A 15,602-nucleotide genomic window follows, 5' to 3' on the forward strand; every position below is an offset into this window, starting at 1 on the left:
CCTTGTTATCTCAGATTCTCCAGCATCTGCGGTTCCTGCTATCTCTGAAACAATTTTAACTCCACTGCGAGGATTCCCCAAATGATTGGGACAAAGGTATATTATATTACTTGCTATTAGAGATGCTCCAAATGAATCAACTCAGTTTACTCCATTTGAATTGATGTTCAGACATGAAGTAAGAGGGCCTTTAAAATTTTGTTCACGTGTTCACTAAAATTTTGTTCACTTCCTCCATGAAGGCCTTTAAAATTAATTAAGGAAAAGTTGATATGTCTGAAGTCAGAGATCTCACAGTTGGATTACATATCTGAGAGAAAAATTAAACAGAGTAGGTGAATTAGCTAGACAACATTTGAAGGTGGCACAGCATCTAGTGAAGCAAGAAGGTGATAAGAAATCTAAAATGCATACATTTGCCCAAATGGATAAAGTACTGGTGTTTTTACCAGTGGTAGGAGATCCCTTCAAAGCAAGGTTTAGTGGTCCCTATCAGATTGAGAAGAAGTTAAGTCAGGTGAATTATCTGGTAAAGATGCCAAATAGGAAAAAACGTTATCGGGTATGTCATGGGAATATGCTGAAACTTTACTATGACATGGAAAGGGAATCAGAGAAACAGGTATTAATTACTGCTACTCAGAGTGAGGAATCAAACCCAGATGATTTGGATTTTGATGTGCCTCTTAATATTTGAATAATGGGGGAGTCCTGGAAGAATGGGATAAGGTAGTAAAGTATCCGCCGCAGGAACAGAGAACTGAATTAAAAGGCTTGTTGCAGCACTATGAGGATGTGTGTAGAAATAGAATAGTGAGAAGTGATACTATAGTACATGAAGTTGATGTAGGGAATGCTGTTCCAATAAAACAACACCCCTTCAGTCTTAATTCTTTCAAAGCAGCATAGGTAGAGAAGGAAGTGGAAGTGATACTTTAAGAAGTCATCATTGAGCAGAGTCAAAGTGAGTGGAGTTTGCCACTCGTGTTGGTTCCCAAACCTGATGGTACTCAACGATTCTGCATGGATTATTGGCAGGTCAATGCTGTGACTAAATCAGACTCATGCCCAATTCCAAGGCTGGAAAATTATGTGGAAAACATTGGACAAGCCATTTACACCTCAAAGTTGGACCTACTTTGTGGTTACTGGCAAATACTTTTGTCAGAGAGCACAAAAGAAGTTTCTGTGTTTGTAACCACAAATGGACTATATCAATTTAAAGTAATGCCCTTTGGAATGAAGAACACGCCAGGCACTTTTCAAAGACTGATGAACAGAGTCATGGCAGGATTAACTAATTGCACCATCTATAAAGATGACTTTGTGGTCTTTAGCCATTCATGGAAAGATCACATGGTGCATTTGGTAGAGCATTTAAGAATTTAGAAGTAGTGTTAAGCATCACACCAGTTTTAGCCATGCCAAATTTCTTGAAACCCTTTAAAATCACTATCGATGCAAGCAATTAAGCTGCTAGGGCTATGTAGTTATAGGAGGATGATTGTAGCATTGAAAGGTCAGTCAGCTATTTTTCAAAGAAACTCAATATCCACCAGAGAAAGCATTCAACTGTTGAAAAAAGAGTTATTAAGTTTGGTACTGGGCTTACAATATTATAATGTTTACGTTGCAAACAATGTATCAGAGAGGCTTATGTATACTGATCACAATGTTTTGATATTTTTGGAAAGATTTAAGGACAAGAACTCAAGACTAGTTTGTTGTAGTCTTATGTTACAAGCATTTAATTTACAAATTGTACATTTGCAGGTTGTGAAGATGTTATTGAGAGGATTTATTGCGGGTTTAAAAGAAAATGTGTGTAAAAGATAGAAATGGTAGTGTTCAGTGTTATATATGCATATAGAATTAGTATGAAATAAGTAATTCTAGGTTAATTCATTATGGATTTAGTAACAATGGCATTAAGATTCAGAAAAAGAATGAAACCATCTTTTCATAATGATGGGTTTTTTTCCTTAACGGGGGAGGTGTTGCGAAGTTGGGTAGAGTACTTATGAATTGGAAGGCAGGATGTTAGAATTTGTTTGTAAACAAAAAGGGGAAAGAGTGTGTGGTCCCTTTAAGAGATGATGAGCTTTTCTAAGCTTGGAAGTTAAAAGAAAAGTTTGCACGCAGCTGCAAATGCACAGACAGTTATGAAATGGAACGTATGTATCAGTTGGCAACCTGTTTTGGTGTTAAGGCAACTAACTTGAATGTCAGCCAATTAATTTAAACTAGACACTTAGAAACTGAAAACCAATTGAATTTAAAGCTGATGGTGTTGACAACCTGGGACCAATCCTGGTATAAGAAAATTGACAGGTCATCAAAGGTGTATAAGAAGAAGGTTTCTGAAAATCAGTGTAAGTGTGAACTGCTATCGCAAAAGTAAAACTCCAGCTCTCACAGAAATCTTAAGCTCTCCGATTAAGCACCAACTAAAAGGTACCATTGCAATCTTAGCTAATATTCCTGACACAAGGATTTGACAAAGAAAGAATTTCTGACTGAAGAATAGCAGAAAAGGCACAGAACATTCCTGAAGATGCATCCTGACTGTGGTTTTGAGAGTTGAAGTTTTAATTTATTTTTATTACTTTGGTTTATTTAAGTGGGACTTATATTTATTGGAACAGTATACCATTAGAATTTTGTTTTATTCGGGAATAGTTAGTAGTTGGGTGGGAATTGTCCCGTTTGTTAATAGTTCTGTTAATTTGATCACTGTTAGAGTTAAATAAATACTTGTTGGTTGTAGAGTGACTGTCAGGAGTTCATTTTATTTCACCTTTCCTTTGTGGCAGTTTGGGAGGTGAGAAGTAGGTTAGAACACTTTTCACATTTCCTTTAACAGATTCTCTAGGTGTTTCAGTTTTAGTTATTGGAGGGGTCCTCTCCATAACAATATGTATAATATTTAACTTTAAGGGACTGTCAAACATGGGAAATTCCATGTCGTACTGGTTTATACTTTCAAGCTTAGGCACCAACATTCGCTTTAGCTACTCATTGCCTTTGAAACTGAATGTGAAACTCTAAAACTGCATGTGAAATTCTACACTCTTGTAATCACACTTTCCAAAAGGTTCCTTTACTGGGAGGAGATAAATTAATCTTGTCTCATTACACATTACCAGGTCTTAACCAGCCTTCATCCAGGTTGGTTCCAGAAGATATTGTTCTAAGAAACATTACATTCCATGAACTCATTCTCTGAGCTGCTTGTGACAATTTGTTTAGACCAATCTAGATGAGGATTAAACTTTCCTCTGGTTATTGTAGTTATTTTCTTACAAGTAAGCATTACTTATTGATATGTACCCTGCCCCAGGGTGCAGCTACTGTAAGGCAGCTTACAAATTATTTCCATCAATGACTTCTTGCCTTGCTATTTCTTGACTTCACCCAAACTAAGCCTACATCTTGATCCTCTGAACCAAGATTATTTCTGACTACTGTACTGAATTAATCATTTATTGACAGAGCTACGTTAAGTCCCAGTCCTTTCTTTTTGTCTTTCTGAAATGTCAAATGCCCGTAAACGTTCAGATTCCAGCCATGGTCACTTTGCAACCATATCTATGTAATGGCTTTCAGAGCACTTCTTTTCAAAAATTGTGCTGTTAATTCATCCATCTCATTACCAGTGCATTCAGATAAAGGTCCTTTAATTATGTTTCTTGTTACCGTTCTTCCCTATTCTGACCTTATTTTCTGATCCACTCTTATGTTGTACATTACGTCCCTTCCTTTACACCCAGGCTTTCATCACCTGCATTTCTACCCAGCATGATTGCTTTGTCATTCCTCTTCCACTTTCTCAATCTCCCTATATGTGAACTATCCCCCATTATTTAGTTTAAAGCCCTTTGATTCTCTTCCCAATTATCTTAAACCTCTGACCTTTGGTTTCTGACCTTCCACCTCTGGGATTTCCTTTTTACATCCACCCCTTTCATTATTCTGAGCAGTTCAATTTAATGTAACTTTTAACTTTTCTATTCTGAGGGAAACTGTGTGTACAAGTGAAGAAAGTGGGACAAAATCTCTGGCCTGTTCATTGACTGCAATACTTATTGTACTTGTCACAGTTCTGCAAAAGGTGGGATGATCGCGACATTCTACCTCTGGAGAAAGTAAACCGCACGAAGTGGAGTGGCTTTCTGCTGTCAACAGATTGCTACAGTATTCCTAATGCATGTAACCTATTTCTATGCTATCTCAGACATAGTGTGAATGTGTTAATAAACACGATCATGACAAAAGGAACTGTGCACAATATTGCTGGAGGTGCCTTATTTATGCTCAATTAACTCAACTAGATGCAGCTTGCAGAGTGAGTCTGTGTGATGACTGAAGCACTATGATAAATAGAAGCGTTTCGTCGCAAAATAAAGGCAGGAGCCTCACTGAGAGTGTTGCCATGTCGTAATGTGGGAAATGTAGAAACCTACTAATAACCGTATCATGAGGATTGAACCCGAACCCTTCTCCCTCTCAGGGACAGCTGGCGTCTCTCCTTTCAGCTCAATCCCTCCCTCTGTCTCTGTACAAAAGAGTCTGGGCTGTGAAAAGTGCAAGTGATCTCATAGCGGAGGACAGGCCATTGAAGCCCCAGGTATGCTTGCCAAACTAAATAGATTCACTGCTGAAACAAATTATCCGGTCGTTATCACATTGTCGAGGTGGGGTCTTGCTGCGCGCAGGTTGGCCGCATGTTTCCAACATGTCTATAGTGACAACAGCACTTTGAGTTATCCTGGGCGTGTGAGGAGTTGTATATAAATGCAGTCTAATTAATTCGAAACCTGCGCAGAAAGAAGCTTTTTTCTTAACAGGCGGCCCTTCTCCCACAGAAGATGATTTACGTTCCTTCGCTTTGTCGTAAAATCCTTAAGAATATGCCATTCAGCCCTTCAATCTCTTATAGCGAGGAATTATCTTCCCCTAAACGTAGAGCAGGCTTGGTCTTTAAATTTATTCAAGATTGAATGAGAGAGACTTTTAATCGTCAAGGAATCGGGATGCACCTGGATAGCGGAACTTGTGCAGCCATTATTTAACTGTGTGGCGGAACAGATTCGAAGTGCCGAGTGGCCTGCTCTTGTTCTTAAATCCTATATTCCTGCAAATCCCACTCAAGGGAGAATTAACTTGCGTTATTTGAGTGGAAATTGGTTTTTGGATATTTAATTGGCATCTCAACCTATCTCCATTCTCGCCACTGTTCACAGCAATGGGGCCAAATTGTTTCAATGCCCTGCCATAAACTCCATTGACCAGCCGCATTTCCCCGAGCACTTATTGGGTGAAATGCGCCCAGTACAACCCCATCAAGCCGTGCTTAGAGGTTACTGAAAACCGTGAGCGCGCAACCAGGCTCCATTCCGATACTTTCAAAGAATGCTGACAAAAGTACATTGAAACTGTGTAATCGGGGACTATTCAACGTCTTGCGCTGGTTGATGTCAGGGGATGATGTTGGTGGCTGTGGGAAGCGGTAAGGGGGAGCTGGAGGTTGCTGTGAGATTCTGGGCAGAAAATTGTGATTGTGTCAGAACATGGAGATGATTAACACGGTGCTGGCTTTGAGAACAAGAGCGTGAAACGGATTTGGGATTTACCAGAGAGCGAGAAATGAGAATTGAATAGCACCCCCACTATGACATTGGCCGCCAGCTCCTTCAGCGAGCGCCCTGTCAGCCACACACACACACACACACTGAGCAGCGGCAATGTTCCGCTTCATTTTCCGCTGGGCCAGGGACATTCCCGCACAAGATGCGGATCCCTGACCTTTCATCATCACACTTGGTTTGGTGGTGGCGGTTGAGTGTTGGGGGGTGGGGGAGGGGGTAGGGTAGGTGTTGGTGTTATTTGTAAAATGTCATAAACGTTCAATCGTACATTTTAGAATCAGCGCTGGAATCGCTATCACATTATCCACGGCAATTTTTCCACTTAACAAAAGGATGAAGGTGAACGTTAACCAAAGCGTGGTCACAATCAGTCTAATCGTTTTTTCATCTCACACTCTCTCACACTCACGATTTGTGGCGACTAAAGTTTAATTGAAATCAGGGCAAAAAAATCACAAAAGATAGGTTAAATGTTTTACAATAGCCACCCCAGACCCTCCCTGACCAACTGGTCATACCCTCCCGCACTCCCCATATTTCCCCAGTGATCCTGCCTTCTCTGAACTCTCCAAATATGTTTTCATCCTTGCTGTACCCTCATTACATCAGAATTATTCACGAATTCAACTCTCCCTTTCTAGATCTGTGGATCTCTGAGAAGTCGCCGCTCTATCATCTATAAATTTCAAACTTGGTGTCACTGAAAAATTCCTCCTTGCCTCTATTCAAGTCTGATCTTAATACTCTGCGTTTCTCAATGTTTAAAGTTTCTGTTCACATTCGCCTCCATTCCGAGGTATCTCCCAGTGTTTCAAGACAGTTTATCAGAAGGTTCAGCCGGATATAAAAAATAACGATTGAGGCTTATTTCTAACACACAAAGAGGCGATTTCCTGTCGACCGTCCTTCTGTCCTTTCCACTGAATTAAAACTGAATCTGAAAAGAAACCCCGCGGGTTGATCAAATGACCTGTCACTCAGGAAGATTGGCAATTTGGAACATTTGACTCAGCATAATTATGGTGAACGTGGGTTGGAGGTCAGTGACCCCGCGTTACCCAGGCCCGGACTGGCTGCAATCACTGCTTTGGATGCGCTTAATCCTATTTTGTGAAAATTCCTCTTTTTTTCTGCTCATTTGAGCACCGCGCGGGGAAACAAAGAGTTGAGATAATCTGCGGGCGACCATATAGAAATGTTCTTTTTCAGTTACTAGAATGAATCGTTTTTGATTCTTGATTGGATTAATCCATGTTGAGGTGCCGCAGTAATAACTTGTTATAGACACACTCACTTTTCTAATTCTCTCACACTCTCTCTAATGATCACACGTTCCAACTCGCTCTGCCTCTAACCTCAATTCCTCTTTAATTCCCATCCGTGTATGGGAAGAGAGTGCACTCACTTCTATTACAGTATAAAATGTGTTTGCGTGTAATTGGTATTTCCTGATGAGCACAAAATGACAAAATGTGTTTTACTTCAGCTATACTCAAATTCTGTACTGCCAAAGCACTGTTTAGTATTTTAATTATCTATCAAAGTTGGTTCTGTGGATAACCTCACTGACTTAAACTCCCATATGCCTTTCTCTGGAAAGCAAAGTGCCCGTTGGAATCTAGAACATAACTGTTTAAAATGTTAGCAGGGTCTATTAGGTTTCTTAGAAACGATTTCCTCATGTGGGAGAATCAAAGAGACATGATTTTTACATTTAAGTGAGGCCAATCAAGAACCATTCCATCACAGAATAATCAGAGTTTGACATCTTCTCCCCTTTAAAGGCCATGAAGGCAGCTACAACTGAACCTTTCAAGGCAGAGATCAATTGATTTTTCTCGAGCAAAAGGCTATCAAGGGATACGGAGCAAAGGCACATTGATGGTTTTGTGCTTCAGATCAACGTGATGTAATTGAAAGGAAGAGAGGGCCAAAGGCCCTGAATTACCTTTCCCTTTTCTCCGTTCCTCTCGACTATTCTTCACGTTTTACACTAATGGCCTCCGAATTGAAAGAGTTGAATGGCACATTAACTGCCATGTGTCATAGATATAATGAAGCCTCGGTACACATTCAAGGATAATTTGAATAATATGACTATAATTACACTTGTGGTGTTCAGTTTTTATTACATTGTATGGGCACGCTTTGTTTTATTATGAGCACAGTGAATAGAGAGGAAATAGGAATCAGAATTCATTGTTAATTAATGACTATTGCATTCTTAATGATTAACTTAACATTTTATGAAATACTCCAATTACCCAACAGGGTGTCTGCAACCAGCACAATCAATTTAGTATATTGGGTCATAGGTCTGTTTTATTGTTGGGCTGCATGTTTTATTGTTTGCTTCAGATCTTGTGAATAATAACATATAATCCTGTCGCAGAGCCAGAGTCCTCAATCATTGTTCTGTACAAGAAGGCTGCAAAGAAAGTCACTTCCAAAAAAATTACCAGCCAGTGATATCAGCGAATTGAAAGATAAGAAAACTGTGTATAAAGAATTAAAAATTAAATCCTGATATATAACTTTTCCTGATACAGTTGCTGCCTCATGCATTTTTGAATTTGACCATATTGTTATTGATAATTCATTCTTAAACACCCTGTATCAGTTATATCAACAACCTGAGAGTGGTGCATATACAACTTCTCATCTGAGGCAAATTTAGTAACATCACTAGCACAACACTTTTTAATGATTCAACAGAGAAGGTTATGCATGGGTGATTGAATTCAAGTGTAAATCTTCACACGGTGATGGGGATTGTGTTTGCATTTTTAAAATACATAGATACATATTCATCCTAATTCACTGACTGATATGTCCATGTTTGTCAATGCCTGGGTTTTAAAATCCTTATTATCATTTCCAAATTTCTCCATGACTGTGCTGTTCCTTATTTTTGAAACAGTCTCCAGTTCTACAACCCTTCAAGATATCTATGCCACTCCCAATTCTGATCCCTGACACATCTCTCACTCCCTTCACCCTGCCATCGGTCGTTGTGTCTTCAGCTGCTTAGGCCTTAAGCTCTGAATTCCCTCCCTAAATCGTTCCACCACTTCCTTTTTCCATTTTAGACATTTCTCAAAAGTTATCTCTTTGACCAAGCTTTTGGTCACCTATCCAAATAGCTCCTTCATCTCAGTATAAATTTTCTGATGTTACTCCTGCACTGTCCTTAGAAAAAGGTAACTACCTTGAAAGAGTTCTATAAGCATAAAAACCAAAAGAATTGTGGACATTCTAAATCAGGAACAAAAACAGAAGTTGGTGGAAAAGCCCAGCAGGTCTGGCAGCGTCTGTGAAGAAAAAAAGAATCAGTTAATGTTTCGGGTCTGGTGACCCTTCCTTGGAACTCTATAAGCATAAGTTCTTGGATCAGTAATTGTCACAGGTGTTTAATTCCTAGACAATTTCTACAGGGTGGTTTAACGTCAGACTGGCATTCCTTTCCAAATCCTTTTAATCAAAATGGGTATGAGACTGAATTCTAATTGGTTAACTAATTGGACACTCTGTTTATTCCATAATCAAGTCTAGATTTATATTTCAGTTTGTAGAAAACACTTTGCACCAATTCTAACATTTCACGGCAATTACATCCAAAGAAGTCAGTGTAACACTGAGAACTATACTTGATTAAATGAGTCTTGAGAGTTTCTTGCCACAGCTGTTTCAACTTCTTTTATGTTTTGGTTGATCATTTTGCGGTGTTTAACAGTGGTATTGCAACTTGGCCGGAGAGTTCAAGCAGAGGCTACTTTTCTTTGTGAGCTCTAATGTATACCTGGCACTGGATGAAATGGCTTGATCTGTGATGTTGTTGACTTGCTGGCCGAGCTGGCTTGTTCAAGTTAACAACCTCACCCACAACCCAAGCTACAGATCTTTGCCAAAACTTGGCTTGGTTTGTGTTGAATAATTTATACTTAGAATAGTTGGAGCTCACAGCAGAGAGACTGGGCACTTGGTCTGTGATGCCTAAACAAGTTCTTTGAAATTTGTATCCAATTAAAGCAAGGAAGTAAGACTCTCTCAGTAGACCTGATTCGTTCTTTTCTCTTTGGAAATATTGATCCAGTTCCATGCATATGAACATATGGATTAGGAGTGGGCCATTCAATCTCTTGAGCTTGGTCCACTATACAATAAGGTCATGGCTGATCTGTCTGTAACATCCAATCTACATTTCCACCTACTCTAATAACAATTTACCTCCTTGTTTAACAAGAATCTATTTAGCTCTGCTTTAGTATTATTAAGGGACTCTTTCAACTATATTTTCAGGAAGAGAGTTTCAAACAGTCACAACATTGTGACTGGAATAAAATCACTATTGTTTTCAACGGACAATCCCTGATTTTGTAACAGTGACCTCTTATTTTAATTTGTCCCTTAAGAGGAAATATCCCTTCACATCTACCCTGTCAAGACTTCTCAAGATCTTGTACATTTCAATGAAGTCACCACTTTTGTTTTAAACTCCAATGGATACAAGACCAGTCTGTCCAGCATTTAATCATAAGACACCCTATCCATTTTGGGTATCAGTCTAATAAACCTGCTCTGAACTACCTTCATGTTTATATCCTACCCCAAATAAAGAGACTAATACAGTGCACAATAGTTCTGATGTAAGCTTACAACTATTAAACTTTCTGTATGTCTTTCTAAATAACTAGCTTCCTTCTTTTTCACACACAGAACTCAGCCCCATGACTCCCTCACAGCAACCCCATGCTCACAAGATAACGAACCATTCTCGCCAGTATGTCCCTGACTTGCTTCATCCCTTCATCCATGGCTGTCTTTCTCATGGACCTGCCTGCAGTACCTATCATTGAGCTCTTGTGTAACCAGGTCTGGAATGCTGGCTAATGAAATTGGCCAACAGTTCTAGGGAGTGGGATTTCCACAAGTGTGCAGTAGCAGTTCCACTTTCAGACTGTTAATGGAGGCTGCAGAGTGCTATTGTCGGAGAACAGATTTTATCTACACTGGTCAGACTCTGACTTTTTTTTTCAGGGGTACTGATCAATCCCCCTCCCTGTAAATTTCAGCCCCATGTCTTGCTGACTTATTGTACGTTAGCAGTATTTTTATATAAACTGTGTGTAAGCTACAACACTTTAAAATGCCATTTGAGAAAGTAACAAAAAACACAAAGGCAAACCTGTGGTTTCATATACTTTGAACTCCAGAAGACATTTGACAAGTTGCCACAACAAGTATTATTATACAAATATAATAGCTCACAGTTAAGGGAGTAACATATTAGCACAAATAAGAGGACTGGTTACCAACGGGAAACAGATAGTAGGCATCAGTGCATCATTTTTAGGTTGGCAATATGTGATGAGTGGATTGCCACTGGGACCTCAACCATTTACGATGTGTCAATTACTCAAATGTAGGAACTACAAGTGTGATTGCTAAGTTTGATGTTGACACAAAGATAGATAGGAGAGTAAATTTTGCAGTAGACATAAGGTATCTTCCAAAGTAAGTGAGTCAGCCAAAAAAAAGCAAGATTATATATTATGGGAAAGTGTAAACTTGTCTACTTTGTTAGGAATAATGCAATTGCTTAAATAGAGAGAAAGTGCAGAACTCTGAGATACAGGGAAATTTGGATGTCTTGGTACATTAACTGCAACATGGCAGTATTCTAGTACGGCGAGTAATTATGAAGGCAAATGGAGTGTTGTGTTTATTGCTAGGAGAATGGAATACAAAATAAGGAACTTCTGCTGTTGTTGTACAGGATATTGGTGAGATTCTGAGGTGACTTGTTAGGGTGGATGCTGGAAGGATGTGTCAACTTGTGGGAAGGACCAGATCATAGTTTAAAAATAAATGTCTACCATTTAAGAAGGAGAAGATGAGAATTTCCTTTTCTCTCCGAGGTTCATTAGCCTCAATAATTCTTTTTCATAACAATTGGGAGAAGGTTATTATGCATTTTTAAGGCTGAGATAGATTGCTTCTGACTGACAAGGGAACCAAAGGGTCTATTGGCGTGTCAGTGCTTTCCAAAGCAGACAAGTTCACACTTTCCCATAACATATAATATTGCTTTTTTTTATTGGCTGACTCACTAAAATTATCTATATTACTTTGGAAGACACTTTATATCTACTGCACAATTTATTTTCCTATCTTTGTGTCAACATCAAGCTTAGCAATCACACTTGTAGTTCCTACATTTGAGTAATTGACACATCGTAAATGGTTGAGGTCCCAGTAGCAATCCGCCCATCACATATTGCCAACCTAAAAATGATGCACGGATACCTACTATCTGTTTCCCGTTGGTAACCAGTCCTCTATTTGTGCTAATATGTTACTCCCCTAAACCGTGAGCAATTATTTTTGTGCCACAACAAATATTGTTAAAATGTATCAAATGTCTTCTGGAGCTCAAAGTATATCAATCTACAGCTTCACTTTTATTTGTGTTGCTTGTTACTTTCTCAAATAATCCGAACAAATCAGTCAAACGTTATTTATCTTTTAAAAACTGTTGTTGTCGCTGTCTGATTGCGTTACGATTTACTAAGTAGCCAACTATAACTTCCTTTAATAATGGATTATAGAAATTCCTTTATGACAGACCTGCCCTAACCTGTAGCTTCCCGCTTTCAGATTTTTTTTACAAGTATGAGTCCCACTTACTATCTTCTGATTTGATTAGACCTTTCTAGAATCTAGGAAAATTCGGAAAACCATAACATCTACTGCCTCAGCAGCCACTTCTTTTAAAGATCACGCATTGAAGTCTTTGAGGACCTGAATACTCATCAGCCTGTTTCTGACAATGTTCTCAGTACCGTTTCCCTTGTGAATGTAATTGTGTAAAGTTCCTCCTTGGTTTCAGCTCTTCATTTGCAATTATTTCTGAAGTGTTGTTTGTACACACGACGGTGAAGATAGGTGTACAATATCTGATCAATTCATCCACCATTGGATTTTTTTCCCCATTGTTAATTCCCAGACTCGCGCTCAGTTTAATCACACTTTCGTTTTAAAAATGAAACCTGTGGAAACTCTTCCTATTTTCTCTTGACGACCCTTGGTTTGGGATTACCTTAATTTAAAGAGCTCTTTTAACTTTTCTCTAACTTTTCTCTAACTCATTCTAAAGAGACCAGTCTACGTTGTAATTCACGTGAATTGAAAATGGTCATATGGAATTGATTCCTCATCCAGGATATAACTTCCCGAGAAGTCTTTTAAACTGGTTACTAACTCCACGGAAAGCCCAGCCTTGTTCACGCACAGACAAAACTTTGAGACAATGTCTAAACATTACAAGCTTTATTGTTTCTCAATATAGAAATAAAATTTCAAGCTCATTTTGTACAACACATTTACACAACATCTTAAATACACAAAACTGTGTCAGATGTTAGAGACGGCACTGCACTGTGCACATCACAGTCGCTACCAAGGCCGCCAGAGAGTTTCTGAATCAGGGGAAAGTACATTGTCAGCGGGCCGTTCACTCTGAGGAATAAGAGATGGTAACTGTTGGACTCTTGCTGGCTCCGAATTGGAAATCTTGTCCGTTTCCTTATCATCCGATCTGATCTCATCCACTGGCCTCTTCTGGCTGCTGTTTCTAGCTAAGTGGGGAGGAGAGGTGGGCTTGGCAGGGCTATTCACCCGGGTGAAGGCAGGAGAGAGCTCGCCCGGCGGCGGGGTGACCACTTGGAAGTGGGCGGCCTGAGCCCGGGGCGACGGCACAGCTTCGACCCTGCAGCCGCTGTCCGCGGTGCTGAAACGGGAGCCGGAGAAAACAGGGAAGGCGTTAACCAAGTGGTTCAGCACTCCCAGGCGCAAATGCTCGTCTGTGCTTTTGCTTCGGAGCAGATATTGGCTGACCCCGTTCAAGCAGCTCCGGAATCCAGCTTGGTATTCGGCCACTCCTTCCTGGGTCAGCATCAGAACTCCTTAAAATCCCAAATACATTCAATATCAGTTACATGGGAGCAAATCTTTGCTCATCAGTTCCTGAGTCTTTTCAACACATCGCCTCACTGCTGATATTTAGGTTTTATATCGAATTGTTCTATTTTTGTAAAAGCTCGTGTATTCCCTACCTATTCAATCTTTCTACATTCCAACCTATTGGGTCTCTCGGAACCGAGGAAGCGTATACACTCGGAACACATTAATCCACATCCTTCCAGATAGCACTTGTCTATTTTTATTTTTATTTTGTATTTCATATGCGTTTCAAGGGCAGAACTAGGCCATTCGGCTCGACGAGCCTGTTCCTACCTTAACAAATCCTTCCATCATTACATCTGCCTTTTTTATTTCTCGTGTACTTATGCAACTTCACTTTTAATGCAACTTATTATCTGAGATGCGCCAGTAAATTACACTTTAGTCATAACCTTCCCATGTTTCTGCAGGGAGCTCGACCTCTCCTCACGCGGCCACATCTGATCATTAGGTGCAGCTTGGGGAGGTCGAATTTAAAGTTATAAACCCACTGTTCAAACACCAAGCTGCGCTGGATTACGGTGTAACAGACACATCTCCCATATGAACATGGTTAATCAGCTCCGAGAAATATATTAAATCATTCCCGCCATCAGCAAAGCGCTTAATCTAGACATCTAGAACACACTCGCTCTCATCTGGTTCCATATGGTAATAAAGCTGCAAGGTTGAATTTCGGCAGCTAACGTTATTCGGGATGTGGAGCTAAGGTAAGCTACAAATCAGCATGTCTAATTACACAGTGAGACAGACTCGAAGGGCCAAAGGGCCTTTTCCCGATCCTAAGTTTGTTATCAGGAATAATTGTAACTGTTATCAAGCAACAGCATAAACATTTTGGAAAACGGGATGGAAAATCCCTTTCAAAATATATCATCTTGAGGGGGAAAATGAAACTAACAATGATAGCACTCACCCTCCCCCCACCCCTTCACCGCCCCCCTCTCCCCACCCCCCATACCACTGGATGATTTTAGTGAAAGTTACTACTCACCTTTGCGCGCACCTTGCAAATCCCGCAGATGTTTCACTGTTAATTCCAAAATATCGGCCTTTTCTAGTTTCCGTTTCCTGATCTGTTGGGGAGAAATGGAAACCTGATTGAGATAAAATCACCAGAGAGGGTAAGGAGATGAGAGGTGAACACATTTCTACAAAGCATATCTCAAAACATCGCCCTCACGGGATGACGACGAGAAAACAACGTTTGGTGGCGTTTAGAATTTCTCATTAGTGAACACTGAAGTCTCACGTTGTTGGAGTAATGTTCCTCCAGTAGAGACTTCAGCTGCTCCAGGCATTCGTTGATCCGAGCTCTTCTTTTTTTCTCCATCAAAGGTTTTGAAACCTAGAGATAGAAAATAAACAGGTCTAACTACGTTGTACTTTCCACAATTCAAACACTATTTTAGGAAGAGGGCAAAAAAGTCTTGCAATTCTATTGCTGTCAATGTCACACGCACCTTTCTGTAAATGCACGCTTGTGTGCTGAGAGGGGACTGAAACCGTTCCACTGGCTTGGTGATATTTTTCATTTCACTATCTGGCTTAGAGAGGGTTTTTATTTTTGAGAGGCTTGAGGGCTTGGCCGTGAGGATATTCTGCTGTACTGAGCATCTCCAGGGTTTTATACAGCAACACCACTTTGCATCTGAATGCAGTGACTTACCGCCCGCAAAAGCAGTCGCTAGCTCCTGTTATAAGCGACCATTGTAAAAGGGAAGAGAAAGGTTCTTATTATTCCCCTGCACTGAATTTGAAACACAGAGCTGATCTTCCATTGTCAGTTGGTCGAGTGAATGATTACATGTTGCTTTTTAGGAAAATGAAAGGAATCATTTTATCAACTCAGGTCCAACAAAGCTAAAAAAAAGGTCAAATATTAATATAAGCGCGCAGAAGGAAAGGATGGAGGAGATTTGGACAGTAACG

General features: G+C 39.9%; 1 protein-coding gene across 1 annotated transcript; it reads right to left on the reverse strand.

Moving 5' to 3' along the window:
* Positions 1–13,103: 13,103 nt before the first annotated feature.
* LOC109933984 (transcription factor HES-3-like) lies at positions 13,104–15,205 on the reverse strand. Its single transcript, XM_048615015.1, has 4 exons — positions 15,134–15,205; positions 14,923–15,018; positions 14,665–14,746; positions 13,104–13,612 (listed from the first exon to the last, which is right to left on the reverse strand). Exons 1-4 carry the CDS (start codon positions 15,203–15,205, stop codon positions 13,104–13,106), a joined length of 759 nt encoding a protein of 252 aa, XP_048470972.1.
* Positions 15,206–15,602: the final 397 nt, after the last annotated feature.

The sequence above is a fragment of the Rhincodon typus genome, chromosome 31 (assembly GCF_021869965.1).
Source record: "Rhincodon typus isolate 14 chromosome 31, sRhiTyp1.1, whole genome shotgun sequence".
Lineage (NCBI taxonomy): Eukaryota > Metazoa > Chordata > Chondrichthyes > Orectolobiformes > Rhincodontidae > Rhincodon > Rhincodon typus.